Below are 17,933 nucleotides of genomic sequence, written 5' to 3'. Positions count from 1 at the left end.
GATCGGAATAAATCCATTATCGCGCCGCTGACGGGGAGCGGGGTCGGCCGCCGGAAAACAACCTGACAGAGGCCGAGGCGGGGAGCGGAGGGCCCGCGGCGGCGTCCGGCGTCCGGCCACGAGCTGCAGATAGACTGTGGCAGTCGTGTCGGGATGTTTTTCACTCCGATTACGGATAGGATCGATGATGCAGCTCGGTCCGAGGCGCGGCATCACAGTAAACAAGGCTGGGAAGTTTGTGTGCTTAAGCAGGAGAGTTCGCAAACTTTCTTTCTGGTTACACTGCAAAACAAAAAAAAATCTCACTTTTAGCTACACTCTGACTCTGATTTTACCTTAAATTTCCCATTAAGTGGCTTAAAAGTTAGAAAAAAGTCATATTTTCCATGTTGTGTCTGGAAACATTCAAAGCCAAGAAGCTGCTGTTTCCTGGCTGCAGAATCACATCACATAGAAAAGATCCACATGCATCATTTTAGACACATTTCCCTGGAGTTCAGCAGCTCATGTTTGGGATTTTTGGAAACTGTGAGATCTCCTCTACAATTTAAAATAAAGTTCTGCGGGTTTGCACAAAGCTCGGTGAAACAGCACGCCGTAGTAATGATGAATCCACGGATTAAAGTGGAGATTCAAGATTCAAGTGACCATTTATTTATTCTTTTTTTTTTTTTTTTTTCCCTATGTCATGTGTGTTTGTATTTTTTGTTGTGTGTGCTCCCTTTGTTGCGGAACTAATTGCCCCATTGGGGACAAATAAAGATATATACATACATACATACATACATAAATTCTGTTAAATTCTTGTTTTTCTTCAAACACTGTAAATAAATCTACCTGTGGGATGAGATAATCCCAGTTTTTCCCATTGCAGTTTCTTCTGGGAATAAGTGAATATGTTGAAATAAGGCAGAATAAGCCAGATCAGGGAATTATAAACATCTTTTAGAAGCTGGACAGAAGCTAGAGGTTGTGTAAAATTGATAAAAAGAAAAAAAAAAAAAAAAAAAAAAGACGTCAGTAACTCCTCCGGCTGGTGTTTAAACTAGCCTATAGATTTTTCCTCGCTGTCAATCAAATGAGGTTCAGGCAGATTTTTTCAAGAGCAGGTAAAAATCAATCAGGTGTGCGTTCACAGGTAAATAATTAGTTTGCCGCGGAGCTGAAGTCATCGAGAAACTCCCGTCAATATGGGACTCGTGCACGCCCTCGTGTGACCGTGCACGTGTGAGCGCGCGCCCTGCGGACGTGCGCACGTAATTTCGGGCCAAAGTATCAAACAGACTCGCTGATTCATGCGTCGAGCTCAAAGCCGATCGAATGTGACTGGATCTGTTCACATGCAGAGTTGATCGCCTCCTCCTCTTCCTCCTCCTCCTCCTCCTCTTCCTCCTCTTCCTCCTCCTCTTCCTCACACGGCCGCCGCATCTATTATTCATCCAGCCGAGACTGAGAAAACACTCGTTTTTTCATTGAAAATATCTTTAGTCTTATTTATTCAAACACGAGGATACAGACAGTGTCAGGAGAACAGAGAGAACAGTCTACTACTGAGAGAAGAGGAGAGAGGAGAGGAGAGAAAGAAAGACAGGAGAAGAGAAGACAAGAGGAGAACAGAAGAGGAGAACAGAGAAGAGAAGAGGGGAGAAGTGGAGGGAAGACAAAGACAGAGGAGAGGAGAGAAGAGGAGAGAAAAGAGAAGGAGGAGAAGAAGAGAAGAAAAGAGGAGAAGAGACGAGAAGAGAAGAGGAAAGAAGGAGGAGAAGAAGAGAAGATAGGAGAAGCAGAGAAGAGAAGAAGAAAGAAGAGGAGAAGAGAGAAGAGAAAGAGAGAAGAGAGGAGAAGGGAAGACAAGAGGAGAATAGAGGAGAACAGAGAAGAGGGGAGAAGTGGATGGAAGACAGAGAAAGGAGAGGAGAGAAGATAAGGAGATAAGAGAAGAGAAAAGAGAGGAGAAGAAGAGAAGAGGAGAGGAGAGGAGGAGGAGAGAAGAAGACAAGAGGAGAGAAAAGAAGAGAGGAGAAGAAAAGAGAAAAGAGGGGAGAAGAGAAGAAGAAAGAAGAGGAGAGGAGACAAACAGAGCAAAACACAATAGAACAGAATAGAGAACAGACCATAATTGAACACATCAGAATACAGCACCTGTATGAGCAAAGTGTTCAGTACCGTGTGTGTGTGTGTGTGTGTGTGTGTGTGTGTGTGTGTGTGTGTGTGTGTGTGTGTGTGTGTGTGTGTGTGTGTGTGTGTGTGCGTGTGTGTGTGTGTTTGGGGGGGCAGATCAGGCTTCATGAGTGATCAAAGGGCTTCGGAGTTCACACTCCAAATCTGCAGAGTGCAGCTTCAGTCTAACACACACACACACACACACACACACACACACACACACACACACTGCTCAATTACAGAGGCTCACATCCCGCCGGCAGAGTGTTTTCACTCGTCTGAAGAAGAAGAAAAGCAGGATTTTAACTCTGAGGATGAAACAAAACGCCTGAAAGTGAAATGAATCATGATAAAAAAAAAAAAACGAATAATAATTTGACAGGAGAAAGAAAACGTCAGAGCGGATCCAGAAGCAGAACGGAGCAGAAAAGAATCCCGACGATGTCAAATACAAGTCTGGGAGGGAGAGCAGCCTCGTGGAAAAACTGCATGGGAAACACTTTGGATAAAGGAGGAGGAGGCAGAGGAGTAAACGTCAGGCGTCTTCCTCGCTCCCTCTGTCTCATTAAGAACACAGCAGCCATCGTTTCAGGATGAGAGAGGAAGAATAACAAACTCACTCAGGAGATTTCTTCTTTTTCTCTCTTTCTATCTTTTCTTTTTTTTCTCCTGCCAGTCAACATCTGTCGGTGCCTCTCATCTCAGCTAATTAGAAACAATAAGCCGCTGCTACTGATGCAGGGAGAGGAATCACCTGCACTCAGAGCTGAGAGAGAGAGGGAGGGAAAGGGGGGGGACGGAGGGGGGATAGGGAGGGAGAAAGAGGGAGAGAGAAAGGGAGAAAGAGACAGAGGGGGAGAGAAAAGGAGAGAGAGAGAGGGAGGGAAAGAGAGAGGGGGGAGAGAGGGGGAGAAAGAGAGAGGGAGAGAGAGAGAGGGGAGAGAGAGTGAGAGAGGGAGAGGGAGGGAAAGAGAGGGGGAGAGAGGGGGAGAAGAGAGAGAGGGAGAGAGGGGGAGGGGAGAGAGTGAGAGAGGGAGAGGGAGGGAAAGAGAGAGGGGGGAGAGAGGGGGAGAAGAGAGAGAGAGCGACAGAGAGGGAGAGAGAGAGAGGGAGAGAAAGGAGGGGGGGGAGAAACAGAGGGAGAGAGGGACAGAGAGAGAGGGAGGGAGAGAGGAGGGGGAGAGAGGGAGAGGGAGAGAGAGGGGGGAGAGGGGAGAAGAGAGAGAGGGAGAGAGAGAGAGGGAGACGAGGGGGGATAGGGAGGGAGAAAGGGAGAAAGAGAGAGGGAGAAAGAGACAGAGGGGGAGAGAAAAGGAGAGAGAGAGAGACGGGGAGAGAGGGAGAGAGAGAGAGAAGGGGGAGGGAAAGAGAGACAGAAAGGGAGAGGAGGGAGGGGGGGAGAGAGAGACAGAGATGGGGGGAGAGAGAGAGACAGAGATAGAGAGGAGGGAGAGAGAGATGGGGGGAGAGAGGAAGAGGGAGAGAGAGAGGGAGAGAGGGGGGAGAGAGAGAGAGGGGAGGGGGGAGTGAGAGAGGGAGAGAAGGAGAGGGAGAGGAGGAGAGAGGGGGGAGAGAGAGAGACGAGAGGAGGGAGAGAGAGACAGAGGGGGAGGGAGAGAGGAAGAGGGAGAGAGAGGGGGGGAGAGAGAGGGAGAAGGAGAGAGGGGAGGGGGGAATAAGAGAGGAAGAGAACGAGAGGGAGAGAGGAGGGAGAGAGAGAGGGAGAGAAAGAGAGAGAGTGAGACAGGGAGGGGGGGGAGAAGGTGGGGAGAGAGAGGGAGAGGGAGGGGGAGAGAGGGAGAGGGAGGGAGAGAGAGATGGAGAGAGAGAGAGTCAAACTGCACTGTTTCCAGTGCAGTTTGACTTATTGATGATTTATTCATTTCTTTTTTTCTGGAATCGGGTATAAATCTGTTGAAACGAGGCATAATAAGGCAGGTCAGCCACTAGGATGCAAAAAAATGGAAACAAGTGGGATTATCTCTTCCCTCTGGCAGATTATTTCACCTGGTTTGATGAAAAACAACGTTTGAGGCTCAATGGCTCGTTCACATGGAGAGGTTATGTTTGTTCTAGGGTTGTGCTCCCTCTAGTGGCTCAAATTGCCATGTGCAGCTTGAATGCAGCACACGTTGACAGAAAACACACAGGAGTCTCTCCTCTCCTGCTGTCCAGAGATAATTTCTGCTTTATCTGATATTTCACAGTTTAGCTTTCAAACCCACAACACTGACAGTCAGGAGTGTGTGACCTCAACAACTTCACCAGCCTCCTGAATTTCTGGGAAAGTCAGCGTGTTTCAACCTCACTGTAACTGGTATGTTCTCAAAATTGATCTCAGTTCAATCCCCAAATCCATAATTCCAATATAAGGTCAGCCGATAATCTCCTCCCAGCTTTCTTCAGACAAACCTCTTCCTGTTTGGACCAATTAAGCAACACAATGTCATAACCGCTCTCTAATATATTCACTGCATTCATGATATAGCCACCTTTCCTGCTGTAACAACTCAGTTATTATATTTTTCATCTATTTTTTTTTTTTTGTATTTATATTTATGTCTTATGTATCGTCTCAGCAGAGCCACCCCTCAAGCCCTTTTGGGTTTTTTGGACCACTCCTGAACTTTTCTTCATTTTAATTTATTTTTCTCTTCCCAACAGCAATAATACATCAGTAACAACTTATTCAGCAAATGTAATATTTATTTTTCCACTGCGTTCGCCGCTCCTGCAGAGTGAAACAGAATAATTAACTTCACCAAGACTTCTGCATCTGAAACCGGTTTGACATTTTGGTGCCAGCGAGTAAAGTCGTGTTATGTTGATATATTTGGGGCAAATTCTGCATTTTCATCTTGGAAAATTTTGCCAAGTCATGACCGAGCCATGGACAGGTAACTGAGGGAAGACGAGGGTTCACGTTTTGCAAAAAAATCTAAAAATTAAAGTTGTTTGTGCCTCGTTTGAGTCTGGAGGTGCTTTGGCTGCTGATGCCGGTGTGTTTACTGGCACAAGAACGTGGGAATTTTCGGTACACGTGTGTAGTGCATTATCCACCAGGGAGGGGGACAACTGAGCTGAGCAACACACACAGAGACACACAGACACACACACACACACACACACACACACACACACTTTTTTGACAGTCCTTGGTATAATTAGAGATGCTGTTTGAACTTCTAGCTGCAGAGCTCCAGCTGGCAAACACACGCTGAGAACAAAAGAAAGCGAGAAAAGAAAAGAGAAAGAGAGAAATAAATCGAGGAGTCATCGAGATTTGATATTTTCTCAAGGTTATTTGTCTTATTATTTGTGTTGTTTTGGTTGTCAGAAGCGTGAAACTGGCAGAGGTGAACGCTGAGAGGAAATACCTGATATGACCCCGGATTAATTTTTTAAAATATCTTTACATAATTAAAAAATTCAATTCCTTTTTACGCTTTTCCACATTTTTCATGGAAAAGGTGGCAGAAAATGATCCATGAAACTGAAGAATTATTTTACAAAATGATTTTAAGATGAAGACAAATCAAGCAAGTAATGATGAGTAATGATAATAATCAAAAAATTAAATGTGAATTTTGCTTTTTCTCCATCGCCAAATGCCACAACAAATAAAATAAAATATAATAAAAACAAAATAAAATATAAATAAGATAAGATGAGATAAAATAAAATAAAATAAAATAAAATAAAATAAGAAATAAAATTTCCCAGTCTGGGATCAATAAAGTATACCTATCTATCTATCTAAAACTCCCTCAACAGGAAATTCAAGGAAAGAGACGTCTAAGTCCCGCCCACACTGTTTGATTGACAGGTGCTCTCTGGCAAGCACAGAAACACGCAGCCTGAACCCTCAGCTGGACATGAGCTGATAAATAATAATAATAATAATAATAATAATAACAAGCAAGGTTTGGACCTTTCTGTTAAAATTTAATTTAATTTTTTTTTTTTTTTTTTGGACTATTGGATATTGGTGCATCCAAGTCTTGCTCCTTCAATATGAAAGATTTTATTATCAATTTTTTTTTTGCTCTTAAAGATTTGCATGTTTATTCCAACTTTGTATTAAGAAGAGATTTACTCAAGTAATAGTTGTTTTTTTTCCATTATTTTATTGTTGTATGAGTTGTATTTATTTACTTATTAATGTTGCACAATAATTTTCAAATTTAAAACTACTGAATAATGGCACAGCATATTGTCTATCAGCAGCTTCACACACACGTATAATAATTATAATGATGATAACAAATAAAAAAATAAAATAACATAAATAACCTGAATTAGTCGCACTCCCCTCAGTTGAACCCTTGTGTAAAAAAATTAAGGAACAACCAGTTTACATTTGCCATTTTGGAAGAGACGATGCAAGGTGAGGATAACAGACACACATACACGTCCAAGGCAAAAGAGAAAAAAATACAAATGTGTGTTTTATGGAGAAAACACATACTGGTTGTTTCTCTTGACATGAAGTGACACCTCAGTGACACAAACTCAGCACTTTTACCCGACCAACACACCAGCGGGTGTGAAACCGGCCGGAGCGTCTCATCCCGGCCTCAGAAAACAGCCAACTCCCACTCAACACACACACACACACACACACACAGACACACACACAGAAAAAGCTGCTTTATCCAACAGAAAACAATAAAGTACATCTGGAGTGTATTTACAACTTTTAAAACTCTATGCTGCTGAGTGGAATACACAATTAATGCCAAGCAAAATTCACACTCCATTCCTAAGACTTTGGTTTGGAAGACTTCATTTAGACAACAGGTTCATATATAAAGTTTCAGGACCTTCATTCCAAAATGCCATGCATCCGCTTTGAGAGAACAATATGACCTAGGTTTCATTTCATAATCAAGAAAACACACGATTCCGCCCTTAAAAAATGCTCCTATATTGTGGGGAATAGGTCAATAAATATCTAAAATCTCAACTCAGTTTTTTTTTTTCACAATTCCACAGTAAAAATAAAAGTCGTCACATTATAAAACCATCTCAATAGAAAAGGGCATTTAAATTTAGGCAGGTGGTGAAATCAGTATTATCATTTTCTCCAGAAAGCCGCTTCAAATGCATTATAATCTGCTTTAATTTTATGCCACTGGTCTGTTTTCAGAGGGTGTGGCACTACTTGATGAGACTCTTCAAATATGTTTGTCACAATCTGTCATAAACATATTCCAGAGGATTACAGGTGAGTCACAATGTTTTTAAGCGGTAAAGCAATAAAATGAAACGCACAACACTCTGGATTAAAGTTCACCTTGCTGAGGGAGTTTCATCTTCACTCTGTGCTCTCTGTGCAAAGGCCTCTTTTAAAAACAAAACAACAAAAGGAAAGAAAAAAAAAACTTTGCTATAAACTGTGATGTGGCACCACAAAGCCACATTCTGTGTTTCAGGTTTCCAGGAGAGTGTCATCAGTCAACAATGAGATCTGAATTCACAGCGTGTGATTCATAAATTTTAAATACTTTGCACAGTCTTTGATACCCGCTTGGTGCTTTATGGGAGCATTAAACAAACGTCAAACAAACGTCCTTGCTTGACGACCACGGCAGCAGACTTAAAGCACAAACACACACACCTTCAGGAAACGCAGAGGGAAAACTGAACATAAAATGTGGTTTATCAAACTCACATTTACATTTTTTTATTGAACTTATTAGAGCATTGGCTACTTACACATTACTGATATTTTTAAATTAACATTTTTAACGTAACCCCTGCAGTACTCCAATTGCCTCTTGGGGCACACATACCCCCATTTGGGAACCACTGCACTACACTGTAGCTCACTGCTGCTATGGTGCAACCGGCTTGTTTTCTGCATGGCTGTGTTTAGTTGTGCAAAGCATTTAAGCTTGGTCTTTAGCAGTAAAATACATATAAATCAATATTTTTTTGTCAATTTATAAATTTTGTTCATGTAAGAAGTGGACTGGCTGGGTTGAATTTAGCTGAGGAAATTCCAGCTTCACCTCCATCTTAATTACTGGCCTTAATTCTTATTATTTGCCTCCAACTTGTGCAATGAATGCCTATATCAGGACATCAACATGTGCATCATCATTTCCTGTACATACATGCCATCTGGACAGTTCATTAAAATCTCTGATGCTAGCAGCTGTTAGCTTTGCATGTGGTTAGCGGTAAAGACTCTGTCGGTGTAACAGGCGGTGGCATCCAGATGTGATTATCTGGGCAGAAAAATGTTGTCATGCCTGTCTCAATCAATCAATCAATCAATCATACTTTATTTGTCCCACAGGGGGAAATTTGGTTTAAGTTACATCCCATCTGGTCGCTTCCAGCTGAGGGGCGTCTGACAAACTTGAGCTGGGCGAGGAAGAAACAAAATCCCAAACTGGCACACTGTTTGCTCTGTAAAGATAAATATCTAGGGCTGCAACTGATGATTATTTTCAGTGTTAAGTAATCTTTCCACTATATTTTTGATTAATTGATTGATCAATTACCTTATAAAGTGGGGAAAATGAAGCCAAAGCCTGGTTGGAAGTGATCAGAGCCTTAAGTGATGTCTTAAAATGTCTTCCTTAGTCTGACCAGCAGCCAAAAAACCCTCAAAGTATTGTTTGATAAAAATATGAACGGAGAAAAGGAAGACAATGTGTGGCATTTTTACTCCATAAATGACTAAAATGATTAATCAATTCACCAAAACTGGAAATGATTCATTGACTGTTCATTTCAGCACTACTTGTGCAGCTGTGTGACAAGGGAGCGAGTGCAAATTTATATTACTACATATAAATAATTCAATAAAAGCAATCTTCTTCCTCTCTTTTCTTTCCCAGCTTTCCGCCCCGTCTCTTCCTGCCGTCTCCGTTAGGCTCCGCCCCTCCTCCAGTCATTCTCTGTCTCTGGGTTTGTGGGTGGGGCATCCCGAGCACCCGGTCAGTCCCTTCTCCTTCACGTTGTAGTCGAAGCGAGGCAGCACCAGGACGCCGGGGTCCGGCTCGCTCTTGGCGGCGGCGCTCAAGGCTCGTTCCTCCTCCACCGACATGATGTTCTGCACCAGGCACATGATGGCCGCGTCGATGTTGGTGTTGTCCTGCAGAGAGAGAGATGAATCAGGGCCCGGGTTGTTCCCTTGTATGTTCTCTTAGCCCAATTTTTTGTCCCTAGCTCTATCTTCCCTCAGCTCTATGTTCCCTCAGCTCTATGTTCCTTCAACCTTATGTTCCTTCAACCCCATGTTCCTTCAGCTCTTTGTTCCAGCCATATGCTCCCTCAGCTCTATGTTCCCTCTACCTTGTGTTCCTTCAGCCCTATGTTCCCCTGGCTCTATGTTCCTTCAACCTTATGTTCCCTCAGCTCTATGTTCTCCAAGCCCAAGGTTCTGTCAGACATGTGTTCCCTCAGCTCTATGTTCCCTAAGCCCAAGGTTCTGTCAGACATGTGTTCCCTCAGGTCTATGTTCCTTCAACCTTATGTTCCCTCAGCTCTATGTTCCCTCCGTGCTGTGTTCCTTAAGCCCAAAGTTCTGTCAGCCATGTGTTCCCTCAGCTCTGTGTTCCCTCTACCTTGTGTTCCTTCAGTTCTACATCCCTTCAGGTCTATGTTCCCTCAGGTTCATGTTGCTTCGGCTCTGTGTTCCCTCAACCATATATTCCCTCAGCTCTATGTTCCCTAAGCCCAAGGTTCTGTCAGACATGTGTTCCCTCAGCTCTATGTTCCTTCAACCTTATGTTCCCTCAGCTCTATGTTCCCTCCGTGCTGTGTTCCTTTAGCCCAAAGTTCTGTCAGCCACGTGTTCCCTCAGCTCTATGTTCCTTCTGCTCATTGTTCTCAACACACATTTGCTCAGCTCTGTGTTCCCTCTACCTTGTGTTCCTTCAGTCCTACGTCCCTTCAGGTCTATGTTCCCTCGGTTTCATGTTTCCTCAGCCACCTGTTCCCCTGGCTCTATGTTCCTTCAGCTCTATGTTCCCTTAGCTAAATGTTCCCTCATCTCTATGTAGCCTCAGCTCTATGTGCCTCTATGTTCCCCTAAACTTTTGACCAAAAGTTTGTTTTTGTCAACTTAATATCTTGTTATAACCACTTACCAACTCAAGCTCTAGCCAGACATAGAACAGAAGGAACACCGGGCCTATATTTTTTTTTCTGATGGCTGAATGTGAGTGTAGGTGCTGAAGAGTTTCAGTCAATCTTGCCAAGCTCATCCCTCTATCTCAGAATTTTTGCATTTCACTCTCAAGTTTCAATTTGTCATTTCCTGAGAACAGATAAGATTCAACTGCCAGTGACTATGCCTGACTTAAGAATTTCCTTTGGGCAAATAGAGCGGCTCTACGGCATTTCAACTAGAGAGGATGGAAGGCTCGTCTCTCCTGTAGAACTATTTTCTTTTTATTTTAGGTCGACTGGAAATGTGCATTTTTACATAAAACTCTTGCACGGTGCAGAGTTATGAATGAAAGGAGAGAATGAAATGGGTCTAGAGGGAAAAGGAAAAGGGCATAAGGGGAAGTGGAGGAGTGTGTGAGAGAGCTGTTGAGAAACACATTGAGAAAATACAAAATGACATTTGTTTTTATAGAGAGAATGAAAAAGAGCAGAGAGAAAAGAGAGCACGGCGGCGAGAGAGAGACGACACATCAGTGTAAGATGATATTTGCATTCCACAAGTGAGCCAAGTAAAACACAAGACCCGAGAATACACACACACACACACACACACACACACACACACACACACGCAAACACACACGTCTTACCTTGGCCGAGGTCTCGTACCAGCCGACGAAGCCGTGCTCTCTGGAGAAGTTTTCCATTTTGGGCAGCTTGGAGCACAAACCCTGACGCTGCTGGTCGCACTTGTTGGCCAGCAGAACGGCTGGAACCGGCCTCCCGTTGCCCAGGGCGACCTGCCACAACCAGGATGTCAATATGTCAGGGAGCACGGCAGCATTTAGTCTGACCACTCATTCATTCATTCATTGTGGTTAATCTGTACCAGCTTTTGCTTTAAAATCTGAAAGAAGTTGTATGAAAAAATGTGACACAGACTCCTTAGAAAATGTTTGACTGGGATTTTAACTACTATAACTGACTATATCGACCCTCTGTGTCCTTTAATTCACACTGAAGTCACTGAAGTCAACTGTGATTGGTCGGCTTGGTCACTCAGTGTTTCTGTTTCTGCTGATTTTCACCGATGATGAAAGCAACGTCGACCCCCCCAAATCTCGATCTCACCAAATGCTAGATGTCACTAATAATTAATATGCAACTAATATGCAATGCATTTGAAGCTCAGTGCTGTTCCTTAAGGAGCATTGAGGAACAGCACTGAGCACTCCAAATGTGAAGCATGCATGTTGTTTTATAGCCATTTTGTAGTTATAAATTCTAGCTAAGTTTACCTTGGAGTCCAGGTCTCCCTTCCACTTGAGGACGGCCTGAAACGTGGAGAGTCGGGTCATGTCGAAGACGACCAGCGCCCCCACCGCCTCCCTGTAGTACACCCGGGTCATGTTGCCATAGCGTTCCTGACCTGCGAAAGGAAACAAGGAACCAATAACAGATGAGTGCCCACAGTGATGTCTTCAAATGTCTTCCTTAGTCTGACCAGCAGCCAAAAAAAACCCCCAACAAAGTATTAATTTGATCTAGATATGAGCGGAGAAAAGTGATCTCACTGAAGATGGAATCGACATTTGACATTTTTACTGGATAAATGACTGACTTGTTGAAATTACGAACAATTTGCTGTTGGTGGTTGATTTGCACAGATGCCCAGGTTGAGTGTGTTGTGTTGGCAGTGCCGTCACTGAAACTGGAAGATCCCAAGTGTGACCTGAACAGGGAAGCGAGTAAACACCTGGACCTCTCTGGAGTCTCAGAAAAAGGATTTGAAAGGTTTACCGCGCCGGCTGAGCTGCAAATCAGGAACTCTTCATCATTTGTAACTCTGCGCTTAACTTCATCACAAGTAGCAGGCCCCTTCACTTAAAACAGAGACCAAAATATACACTTTATGTGATCTAAGATGTATTGGGTCTTATACTTTTTGGCCATCCCAGGAAATGAAAACTGGGACGATAATTATGCGTGTTTGAAGAGTTCCAGTCCACCATTTGAAGAATGTGACATTATCAAATAAATAAATAAATAAATAAATAAATAAATAAATAAAACTAAAACACAGCAGGAAAATGAAACTCTCAAAGGTATTTGCAGCGTTGCTTATCTTTGTAATATATTTGTCTAAATAATGCCATCACTTGCAATTTTTGTATTTTGGTCATTTTCAGAACTGAACATCTCAAGTTTGGAACTGTAAAAACTGGAAAAGTAAAAAGTTGACTGTTGACTGTTACTCTATAAAGCCTATAATGTTTCACATTTATAGGCTACACTTCCACAATGCAACAACAATATGAAGAAAATTTTACGTACGAAAAAAAAAAAAGCTGTGCGTAATTTTATCTATGTCTGAGCCACAAATCACACATAGCAATCTCACTGGCTGGCTAGAAATTAAAACAGTTTAAAATGTTATACATAACACAAACAATATAATTTGGATTATCTCGTTTGTATTTCATGAATTTTGATATAAAATGTCCAAAATTAAACATCTCACATGCGACTGTGCAAAGTGTCTGTATAGGCTTGAAGGTCGGGAGGAAGAGGAGGAGGAGGAAGTGGGTATATGATATCATTTATTATATCTTAATGGCTTCTAAGCTGATAGGTGGGTATACAGGAGATTTGCTATACAGGAATGAGACAGGAGACAGCCGGCCGAACCACAAGCACCAGTTTAAGCCAATCACATCAGTCCTTGATGACGTCATGAAGTGTCTCTCTCACTGCAGTGGATACAGACTCAGCTTCACTCTCTTACAAAAGAGCAACTTTCTCTCAAATGGACTCATCGCGGCTCTCTCGGAAATGACGATGTGATGAGGAACATGTTGGGCGTGAGCGGCCGCAAGGTCAAGTCATGATGTCACCAATCATTTCCTCCAAAAATAGCTGTGTGGTCATAATATTTAGACTTCCATTCAAACGGAGAAAGCCTGTCCTCTCCCCTGGAAAAAGCGTCTGTGCCTAAACTCCAAAACACTCTCCACTCCGTCACTGGGCCTGTACAGTATTTAATCCAATGTCCTACTTGGATTCCATCCTGCTGACTTCACTCTTGACTCTTGTTAAAAAAAAAAAAAAAAAAAAAAAAAAAAAAAAAAAAAGGTTTTCAGGCTGAGCTGCAGGCTGGAAAGTTTACACCACAGGCTGAACTAGACTAGTGTGCTGTTTTTGCATATGTGTGTGTGTGTGTGTGTGAGTGTGTGTGCACATGATGAAAAAAGTCTGCATGCATGTGAGTGTGTGTGACCATACTTCTGTGTGTGTGTAAATTAATATGTATATATATATATATATATATATGAATAAGGTTCTATCTGGGACACTAACTTCCCTCACATGATCCTAATACACTGGTGAATCAGCGCGCACACACACACACACACATACACACACAGACTGCACTGCACATGATCCTAATCGCAGCGCAACACTTCCACGCGCTAAATCACACACATTTACTTTTGCACACACACACACTGACACTGCACATGATCCTAATTGCAATCGCAATGCAACACATACACTTATGCACACACACACACACACACACCACATTTATATGAGACCATAAGTACATAAGTGTACCGATCACTCCCCCCTCCCCTCCCCTAACACACACACACACACACACACACACACACACACACTTTTGTTAGGCATTGTCTCCTAACAACAGACACTTTGTTTCACTCACCAACAGAGATAAAGATAACAGCCAATGAAGAGGCCTGTTTGTGATAAGCCCCGCCCCCTTCGATGCAACACTATTGTCATAGGGCACGCCCCTTGTGGCCATTTAGCATGGACCCATGACCACCATGTTGTCTGAACCCTGTTTGTACTAAGCCCCGCCCCCCGGGCCATGCCCCTTTTGGCCAATCAGTGCAGAGAGTTGCTCAGCAGAGTAAAAACCAGATAAAAAAAAAAAAAAAAAAAAAAAAAAAAAAAAAAAAAAAAAAAAGCAAAAAAGGGAGACTGCTTGAATTTCACATGTTGTGATGCAGAGTTGAAACGCTCTCACCTGATCCTGAACGAGTGAACAAGGACACTCAGACACACACACACACACACACATCAAACTGTGATGTAATTACCACTGCCTGTCGTGCACTGACAAGACAACCTGCTGTGTGTGTGTGTGTGTCTTAGAGTGCAGGTCACACCACATATTTCTGTCCGAACCCGACCCGAGACAGGCGCACAGTAGCCAAACCCGACCTGAACCCAACAGGAACTCTTTTTTTTTTGGGTGTCGAACCCGACCCGAACCCAAAATTTTGCTTGTCCTGCATCTCTAAGTTACATTTACAGCCTGAAATAGCCGAGCCGAACCTGAACAACCCGGCCCAAACCATTGAGATCGGGTTGGGTATCCTCACTCTAGTGTGTGTGTGTGTTTGTGAGAGAGAGTGTGTATGTGTGTGTGAGAGAGAGTGAGACAGACTCATTGCCCCAGTATGAAGCCACTCCAGTGTTTCCAGTGCAGAGTCACCACTGGCTGCCAGTTTAAAGTCCACCTCACAGTCTGATTTCTTCATGTAAATGACGGCTCTTATCAGCAGTCATGTGCCTCAGCATCCATACGCTCGCAAACTACTGTGTGTGTGTGTGTGTGTATGTGTGAGCGAGAGCGAGAGAGAGAGAGAGAGAGAGAGGAAAGAGAGAAAAGAGAAGCATTTGCCAAGCCATGCACATCAAATTACACAAAATGAGGGAGACTGATAGCAATAATGAGGGACTATCAGCAAAATAAAGTGACCTTTTTGTTCCGTAACACCTCACATGCTGCGGCGCACATCCCGCTCGTGCACAACACTGCGTTGAGCATTTTGTGGGAAAGGTTAACCCGCCCTAAATTAGTTTACCTCCCCTTATTTAGGCCACAGAGTGGAGTTTATACACATTTTAAGACTGGCACAAGTCATATAGCACATCAGCCTCAAGAGTTTTAAACCAAGGATGCAACGTTTTATAAAGGAATGAATGTTTTATAGAAAAGTAACTGATTTTTTGGAGGGACTTCTTTTGAATGGTGCGGTTTTGATGCTCAACTAACAACAGAAAAGATCTGAAAGTAGTTAGCTGCATCTCTGCAGATGATGCAAGCTTAAACCTGACCATGGCCTATTCCTAAATGTAACCCTGACTCCATTCTTAACCTCAAATTAACAAACTAGAATTAAACTTGAAGCTGCAGCAACTGAAGGAGCAAACAAGATGTGCTGAAAAATGTCTGACCTTGACTCTACTGACTTGTATCTGTGCAAAGTTTGTCACTACAGAGCTGTTTTCACACTCCTCTGCTGAAGGTGGAGGTGTGTGTGTGTGTGTGTGTGTGTGTGTGTGTGTGTGTGTGTGTGAGAGACTCAGATGGACCCCGGACCAGCTGGACTTGCTACATCAGAAATCCCTCAGCCAATCAGCCATCAGCTGACATGGAAAAACAAACAAAAAAACTCATAATGGCTGCTTCACATGTATGATATTGGAGTAACTAGGATATTCACTGAAAAATCATTTGTTAACATGGATGGATTATCAACTGCGGTACAACTTTCATGAGTGTCGCTATAGGGACTTCCTGGTTCTGTGCACACTGAGCTGTTTTATCCTCAAATAATTAACCAGACCAACTGGAAATAGCAGCTTCACATGAACAATATCAGTGGATTGCTAAGAGAAATAGATATATTTTTTCATGGTTAGATTATCAAAAACAGCACAGTGTTCATGACTGTGGCGGGACGGGACTGCCACTGTGCCAGCAGGCAGGAACAGGGCCTATTTTCATAATCATAGATCTGCACATTTTTAATTATGACAAGATTTAGAGTTACATTTAAGCAGCTTTATGATAGTAAAGGATTTTTCTGTCATGGAAAAAATGTAATAGATATGTACAGCGATGATTAGAAGTGCAGTAGAGGCAGGCAAAATTCCCATCTCTATGACTCTCAAGTGCTCGCCTCAAACTGAACATGAAAGTGAATTATGCTGTTATTACACTTCTTCCAAGTCTAAATGAAAATGCAACACTATTAAACCTTTAATTTTACCAAAATGGGTTCACTTTTACAATCGGTGAAGTTGAATTGTTAGTAAATAAATGTAGTAAATAGGCCTATACTACAAGTGTGAGGGCGATTTTTACAAGTAGGAAGCTTGTATTCACGGTGTTGTGGCATTAATACAGTATTATTCCATGTTTTTTGGGTTTTTTTTTGTCAGTTGAGTCCAAATGGTCCTCTACTCATTCAATGTTCAGTCTTGATTATAGCAGCTTTAATTATGACTCTGGTTATTTACCGACTCCTTTGCACACTGCTGTGCCACCTGAAACCCAGCAGACAGTTTGAGTGACACATCTTAGTCACTTTATAATAAATCCAGTATATCAAATAAAATGTGACTGATTTTGCACAGTCTGAGTCATTTTTCTTGACTCTTCCATCCGGTGAGACTTTCTACTTTTCCGGCACCACATTCCAGAGGAAAATCTTGGACTTTTCCCTGCAGCTCATGCATCTGACAGCTGGAGTTACTAGTTACTTTGCAGAGGAAGCTTTTCCATGCAAAACATCAGATGTGCTGCATGTTAGAGTGTAAACAAGAACAGGATATGGAGCAGTTGGAGCTGCAACATTAAAATACTTCTTACGGGTTAATGCATCAAGAATTTAACTCCCTGAAAGGCACCAGTCTGCACAAACACTACTTTTACTTCTGACATGAACTATATTTTAGTGGTAATAGGCATAATTCTAAGTAGTATTTTGAATGCAGGGTACCTTTTCATTATGCTGTGACTGCTTTGAGTTAAGTAAAAGATTTAAGGGCTTTTTCCACCACTCTGCAGTGGTTTTTCTCCTGTTTCATCCACATTTCATTCACCACCACATCCAGTGTGCATGTGTGCGCGCATGGAGCAGAGTTTTACGCACCGGCAATGTCCCACAGCTGCAGACGCACCACCGTCTTGTGATCCCAATTGAGCACTTTGAGGGCGAAGTCAACTCCGATGGTGGCTCGGTAGTGCTGGGAGAAGATCTGGTGGACGTAGCGCTTTATTATGGACGTCTTCCCGACTCCCAGGTCCCCGATGACCAAAACTTTGAGCAAGCGTTCCTGCTGCATGCCTCCGGCTGAGTGATAGTGCGTAACGGGTTGCAAAACCTCACCAATTACACCATCGGTTCCGCATGAAAAAAAATCAGTGAGCCCGGTGCAAAAAAAGATGACAGCAGGCCTGGATAGGAAACAGAAAGACATGGGTAAACAACCGGTTCAGGGCCGGCGCTAGCCATTTGGGTGCCCTAAGCACAAATGCTTTGTGGTGCCCCCCCACGCCGCCGCCACCGCCACTGCCACCAGAAATGAACAATAATTCAGTATTTGTCATTGCGTTTCTCTTTATTTTACAAAATAACTTTTCAACATTTAGGTTTCAAAAACTGTTGGAAAAAATAAGAGATAAATAATAATAATATTTTTTTTATAACACACTGACTAAACATTAACTAAATATGGCACCAAACACTTGAATAAATAAATAAAATAAAATAATTTAAAATAAAAAATAAATGACACCACTATTAAATAAAGATCTGTCAAAA

General features: G+C 42.7%; 2 protein-coding genes across 2 annotated transcripts in view; both read right to left on the bottom strand.

Moving 5' to 3' along the window:
- The window catches only part of LOC115377001 (phosphatidylinositol-binding clathrin assembly protein), a 136,688-nt gene extending 130,766 nt beyond the window's left edge, over positions 1 to 5,922 (bottom strand). Inside the window, exon 1 of the mRNA XM_030076852.1 lies at positions 5,908 to 5,922. The gene's annotated coding sequence lies outside the window, so the exon portion shown is untranslated. The remainder of the gene's footprint in view (positions 1 to 5,907) is intronic.
- A 2,946-nt stretch (positions 5,923 to 8,868) lies between these two features.
- Positions 8,869 to 17,546, bottom strand: LOC115376529 (ras-related protein Rab-38). Its single transcript, XM_030076182.1, has 4 exons — positions 17,262 to 17,546; positions 11,589 to 11,719; positions 10,941 to 11,090; positions 8,869 to 9,271 (listed from the first exon to the last, which is right to left on the bottom strand). The coding sequence occupies exons 1-4, from the start codon at positions 17,452 to 17,454 to the stop codon at positions 9,068 to 9,070; spliced, it is 678 nt and encodes a 225-aa protein (XP_029932042.1). The 5' UTR covers positions 17,455 to 17,546; the 3' UTR covers positions 8,869 to 9,067.
- Between the last annotated feature and the right edge of the window lie 387 nt (positions 17,547 to 17,933).

The sequence above is a fragment of the Myripristis murdjan genome, chromosome 18, assembly GCF_902150065.1.
Source record: "Myripristis murdjan chromosome 18, fMyrMur1.1, whole genome shotgun sequence".
NCBI lineage: Eukaryota > Metazoa > Chordata > Actinopteri > Holocentriformes > Holocentridae > Myripristis > Myripristis murdjan.
This window is presented reverse-complemented; position numbering and strand designations above follow the sequence as displayed.